General features: G+C 35.5%; 1 protein-coding gene across 1 annotated transcript in view; it reads left to right on the top strand.

Annotated features, from left to right (window-relative positions):
* Positions 1-1,268: 1,268 nt before the first annotated feature.
* The window catches only part of LOC144977183 (serine/threonine-protein kinase H1 homolog), a 30,611-nt gene continuing 25,125 nt past the window's right edge, over positions 1,269-6,754 (top strand). Inside the window, exon 1 of the mRNA XM_078922110.1 lies at positions 1,269-2,628. Within this exon, the coding sequence (XP_078778236.1) occupies positions 1,714-2,628 (915 nt within the window). The 5' untranslated portion in view covers positions 1,269-1,713. The remainder of the gene's footprint in view (positions 2,629-6,754) is intronic.

Raw genomic sequence — 6,754 nt, 5'->3', positions numbered from 1 at the left:
ATACGTGGGGAAAAACTCGCAAGAGATTAAGCGACAGGTTTGGACAACATCTGCGGTCTTTTGAAAACGACGAGGACAAACCTGTCGCCCACCACTTCAATGGGTCCAGTCATCGAGGATTGCATGACATCCAAATCGCCGTCTTTCAGTTCTGTCCACAGATTAGTAGTCTGTGGTTCTGTCACACCACTAAACAACATAGGAAATACAGGGAGGCAGAACTGATACTAAAACTGAACACATTGTCACCTAACCTCACGACATGAACTCGAGACTGGACCTCATTTAAATATTATACTACCTTTATCTCTAGCCCCTTCGACTCCTTCGGTCATCCATCGCCTTTTCCTTAAATTGTATACAAGTATCATTACTACTACTACTACTACTACTACTACTACTACTACTACTACTACTACTACTACTACTACTACTACTACTACTACTACTACTACTACTACTACTACTACTACTAAAAGTACTGCTGTTGCTCCTGCTGCTGCTACTGCAACTAATGATTAACTATTACCTACATCCCTTATATTTTGTATTTATTTCCAATTCCATTGTATTTATTTTCGAATAATAGTCTACACTTTATTATTTTATTTCACTTTCTATACCGCATTACACAGTTCCTCCCGGCCTCCCCTCTTTTGACTTAATTAATTGCGCACCTCTTATAAATATCTATTGTTCTATTTTAATTCGTGCTTCCTTACAAAGGAGCTTACTATTTCCTGCCCATCAATGTTTTTGTTTATTTATCTTAACAACGCCACTATCACATTATCCCATTCGTCTGTACTAGTGTTTCATTCATCCTGTTTTGTTGACAAAGGGGAAACCCGAAACGTCATTTGTTTTCTTATATTAAATTGAAGCTTACATTCAATTTCACATTGTTATTTATTTCTTCGAGCTTCGAGCAGCAATATTTACAAATATATAAACAAGACGGTAGTGATCTTCATGCACATTGAAAAACGCAGTGGAATCTGTGAGAGCTTATTTTATTACGTTCAATAAATAGTGGAGAAACAACTGGCTCAAACAATCATTCAACCTAAGGCCTAAGATGAATAACATTACAATCGGTGTTTTAATTAAGCAAGTCTATGATGAACAACAATTTTAAAGATTGTGACAACAAATGGCTTAAATTTCGCACCAAATGTTCGGAATTAAAACGGTAAAAACGAAGTGTTGTTTTCAATGCCAATGGGTCCAACGTTGTTATAACAACATCATGACGTCATGCATAGATCACAGACTGGTTTGAAGGTCTTCGTACTCCGTTCCTTGCCTTACAACAATCTGAATTAATACATTGTTTTGGAACCATTTGTAGTTTCTGATAATATTTATCACAATTTAATTTTTATTCTTTTGTTAGAATACGGTTGTTTGAAATTTTATGTTTGACTTTAGAATTTATGCTGAGGATATATTATGAGAAGAAGAATTAATTGGAACTATATTCTTCAGCGGAAGGACTCATTTTATCACACCTGTTCCTCTGATTCTTTCACAGTTCCCAGTTCTTAGTAAATAAATTTAGTAAACTATGGAGGATTCCATGTGGATCCGGAAATAATCGTTCTTGTGAAGCTATTTTATCCCCTGTGTCTGTGATTCTTTTTAAATGTGTGGTGCCTTTCGTGTATTGAAAGGGATGTCAGTTAATAAACCCTTTCGAAATAATATAAAGCTATGGGTTGTATGAGCACCAAACTGGTGCCAGAAGCCCCTCCGAATGCACACCTTGTTGAAACTGTTTACAGACAAGATGCAACAACAGGAAAGAACCGTAACATTCACATCCGACCACAGACTGATATCGGAGACCGAGATATCATGTCTAAACACCCCACTCAAAGACGAATGGGTCCAAACGATGGACCCGTTCCAAGGACTAATAAAAAAGTGAAGAAATACCGTGATAAATTCGATCCCAGAGTGACTGCTAAATATGATATCAAAGCTCTGATCGGTAAAGGCAGCTTCAGTCGTGTTGTGCGTGTAGAACACAGGATGACAAAACAACCCTATGCAATTAAAATGATTGACAGAATTCAGGGAAGAGAAGTGTTAGAATCTGAACTGAATGTTTTACGGAGGGTAAAACACGTCTATATTATCCAACTTGTTGAAGTTTTCGAAGCACCAGAAAAAGTTTACATGGTGATGGAACTTGCTACGGGGGGTGAACTTTTCGATCGTATAATTGCTAAAGGAAGCTTCACAGAACATGATGCTATACGAGTTCTTATCATGGTTCTCGAGGGGGTTAAATATTTACATGGATTAGGCATCACACATCGGGATCTGAAGCCGGAGAATCTACTTTATTATCACCCAGGTCATGAGTCAAAAATCATGATAACAGACTTTGGACTTAGCGCTATGGTCAAAGGACCTGATAATCTTATGAGGACTGCTTGTGGCACGCCGGAATATATCGCACCAGAAATTCTTGCTAGGAAACCGTATACTTGCCAAGTGGACTTATGGGCTATTGGAGTTATTACGTACATTCTTCTCAGTGGTACTATGCCGTTTGATGATGAAAACAGGACGAGGCTATACACCCTCATCATCAAGGCAAAATACAGTTATGCTGGCGAGGTAACTTTTTTTTTTCCAGTATAAAAGAACTTTTCTACCACTTTTCTGTAATACACTTAATCCCCTTGTCAGCCAAGCAGTTTTCTTATTTCTTTTAAAATTATTTTCACTGTCATTTTAAAAAGAGGCATTGCCTATGAATATATATATCTATATATATATATAGACAGGTCTACATGTTAAACAGCCTGTGATTATTCACAGACATCTTTTGAAACTGGTATGATTATTTGCAAATGTATCTGACAATAACAACTTCCTGTGATTATTGACAGGCAGGTGCATAAATATGCCAATATTTGACTGTGATTATTTACAGACGCTTTTTTTCAAACTTAGCCAGTCATCCACTTTTGGGAATAAGAGAACTTACTAGATACACCTAGAAGCATGAAAAGAATTTTGATTAGTAATGGTAATAAAATATCAGTTAAAGCAAAAAAAAAGTACCCAAAAACAAAATAAATCAGTTGAGGGGTGTGTGTATATTGTGTACGAATGGGTAAGACATCTGTCGTAGAAAGCTTGTCGAAATTTATGCTGTTGGCTATCTTTTTTCCCCTCCTTTTATTTGCTTTCTATAAAATGTTGCAAAAATGGTATTATTCATCCCTCCTCCCTCCCTTCCACTTTTAAAAAATGGTTAAAATAACTACACTCCAGCACGATTTCCTCAAACTCCCCGGGACTTGCAAAAAAGTTCAAGCAAACCGTAGATTGAGGAAATCATGCTTTGCCATAATGACTTGATCAGGGAGGGGGGCAGTGTAGCATGGCAGAGTAAAGTCTTTGATTTGTACCCGAAAGATACCTAGTTCGAATATCCATTGCATTGTGTGGTCTTCAGCAAGCCACCTCTCCCTAGCTCAATTTGCGGTGCTGTGCTTGGGTTATTCCAGTCTTCCCTTGGATTATACCATAAAGCAACTTTCCGCTTATGGATGCATAATGAGAACTGTATTATATTCAGTGATGACAATCATCCGCAGAATTCCGGGATTTTAGACATTTCTAAAATCTTCCACTGATTTTACAGTGTCAAACATTTTCCTCAAAACTTCAAGAACAATCACTATGCACATAAGAGGGTTATGATGGTCATATGCCATATTTTGACACCTGAGCTCAGTTTAGTTAAATTTGTTGACAGTCTGGTTTTTATGACATCAGGCCAGGCAGAGTGGTGCCAGATGTCACAATTGACACAGAAGATTTTCTCTCTCTCTCTTAACCATCCATTAAGTCATCTGATTATACAGAGATGATATATTACAATAAAGCAATGGTGATTAGCCTAATTCACTCTTTTTTTTTCTTCTAACCTTTGGACTATGGTTTGAAATTTATGAGAGATTCTTGGGCTGTATTTATAAGCTGCAACACCACTAGGTTCCAGTAACGAAGATATTGTAGCCTGCTTTATAAAGTAAGAACCCCCCCCCCCCCCCACTTTCTAGTCGTTTGTTTTGGTCAAAAGTTTATCATGTAATCTCTTGATGCAGCGAGCAATTTGAATATTATTGTAGGCCCTTAAATTGATTTTTTGGAAACTACAATTCATTAAATGTTCGTAGTGTTTTTATGCACATCTGTTGACAGTGTATCTTAACGGATCATTTTCATGCACCTCCATGACTTCATGCGTATTCCACCCAATTTCATCAGCGATGCTGTGTTTCTGTATTTGGACATGGCAAAAGTTATATTGTGACATCTGTAGGTACGTCTTTGTTAATAAATTAAAAAAAATAGTAATAGTCTAAAAAATCGAAATTTAAAACCAGAAAATAGAAGTTGCATTGAAGGTAAAACAATGTTATAGAAAGACCTTATTAAATGTTATGAACAGTCTGGTGGCTCCGTAGTGCAGTGGGCAAGCTGTCAGACTCTATCCTTGAAAGTACTGGGTTCGATTCCCATTGTGGACGTTAAAAAAAAAAAATTACTTTACTGAGAAAGACATCATTTTTGTTGTTATAGTTACTGGACATTTTCCTCCTTTTTGTCAAATTGCTATTTTCATCACTGATTGATATCATGTTTAGGGAGATAACCTTATACATGTTAAAGGGGTTGGTGTGTATGTTGTGCATCACAACATTCATTTACCATCGTAGTCAACCATTAGCAAATCATGGTATTGGAATTAGAATAAATGATGAAGTGATAATAATAATAATAATAATAATAATAATAATAATAATAATAATAATAATAATAATAATAATAATAATAATAATATACTTTATTCATCCAAAAAAATGGAAATTTAAATTCGTTTACAGAGATGGGATGCATGAAAATGTATAAACACAAAGTTGAGAATATATGCGACACTGTATACATATAATATATGCAAATGTACAAAAATGTAAAAATATACAACCAAGAATCAATAGCAACACTTTATATATTAATTTGATAAATTGAGATAGGCCATACCTCTGGCCTTTAGTCCGAACTTGTGTGTGTATGTTTAAAAAATAGTGTTTAATTTAAATCACAGTTGCGCGAATGGTGTAAAGTTAATGCAAAAGAAATGGCGATGGAATGTGTGATTGGCAAGCGGGCCTGTCTGTATATCATACTGTATACATACACCTGCAGTGTAGATAGAAACACATGATGCACACATACTTAACTGTCAATGTCACAATAAATCATCAGTGGTCAGAATCATCGGGTGCATTAAAATCCTGTTTAATGAGAATTTTTTACATTGGCTGGGTGAAATTTGTTCAGAGAAACCGTTTCGAGGGTAAAATTAGGTGGAGGACGGAATGGAATGACAACAAACTGATAAGGAAAATTCGGGACAATCGAATGAGTGTGTGGAAACTGTTTTCGAGGACAAAACTGTTTTTGAGGATATCGGGGCAGCAGGGCTCAGCAGTACAGTCTTTGCTTCGTACCCAAAAGATACAGAGTTCGATCACATACCACCACGCTGTGTGGCCTTGAGCAAGTCACCTCGTCATGGCGGCTAATTCCTGGGTTATTCCAGTCTTCCTTTGGAAGAAAAATTTCCCCTAAGGGATCAATAAAGGGAATTAACATTTTTTATATTTTTATTTACTTTTGTATTATATAAATATATTCTTTTTACTTGAGTGTATTATAAATATGTTCTTTTTACTCGAGTGTATTATAAATATATTCTTAACATCTCTCTCAGAAGCCAAACAAATTCAAGGTTGCCAATTTTCCGTATATTTATGGAATTCATAATGTTAAAAACCCTCAGTATATTTTCAAATCACCTACTAAATGGCAAAAAAAGGGACTACATAAAGTGTCTTTTTACTGGAGTTCAGGATTCAGAAAGGGGTCCGTCCATGTGTTTGCGTAAAAGTTCAGTAAATTTTTGCCTCCTGAATTGGCAACCCTGCAAATATAATCAAGCCAAAAAAAAAAAAAGAAAAGATAATGAATTTCTTGCTCAGAAACAAAAAATAATCAGAGACAACAAAAAAGTACAAATTAAATAAATAAATAAATAAATAGATAGATCTTGCTCATTCAGAAAGTAGCAAATTATTAGATTTTAAAAAATTAATATAAAAATTGTAGTTCACACTAAAAAACAAAATAATCAAGGCAAAAAAAAAAAAAAAGGAATAAATAAATAAATAATCTTGCTCAGAAACATGTAACAAATTATCAGAGAAGAAAATGAAAATGAAAAAACAAAATATCCTTTCAAAATTCTTGCTCAGAAACAGAACAAAAATAAGTAATGCAGGCCAAACCAAACAAAAAAAAAAAAGACAATCTCGCTCAAAACAGAACAATTAATGAAAGCAAGAAAGAATAATAATAATTTTTTTTAAAGTAAGAAAGCAAAAAAAAAAAAAAAAAAAAATAAAAAGAGAGAGAGAGAGAGAAGAGAGAGAGAAGAGAGAGAGAGAAGAGAGAGAGAAGAAGAGAGAGAGAGAGAGAGAGAGAGAGAAGAGAGAGAGAGAGAGAGAGAGAGAAGAGGGAGAGAGAGAGAGAGGAGAGAGAGAGAGAGAGAGAGAGAGAGAAGAGAGAGGAGAGAGAGAGAGAGAGAGAGAGAGAGAGAGAGAGAGAAGAGAGAGAGAGAGAGAGAGAGAGAGAGAGAGAGAGAGAGAGGGAGAGAGAGAGAGAG

The sequence above is a fragment of the Berghia stephanieae genome, chromosome 7 (assembly GCF_034508935.2).
Source record: "Berghia stephanieae isolate SIO BIC M18660-M18661 chromosome 7, UCSD_Bste_1.3, whole genome shotgun sequence".
NCBI classification, from domain to species: domain Eukaryota; kingdom Metazoa; phylum Mollusca; class Gastropoda; order Nudibranchia; family Aeolidiidae; genus Berghia; species Berghia stephanieae.
Note: the sequence above shows the minus strand (reverse complement) of the source record. Positions and strands in the feature narration are given on the sequence as shown.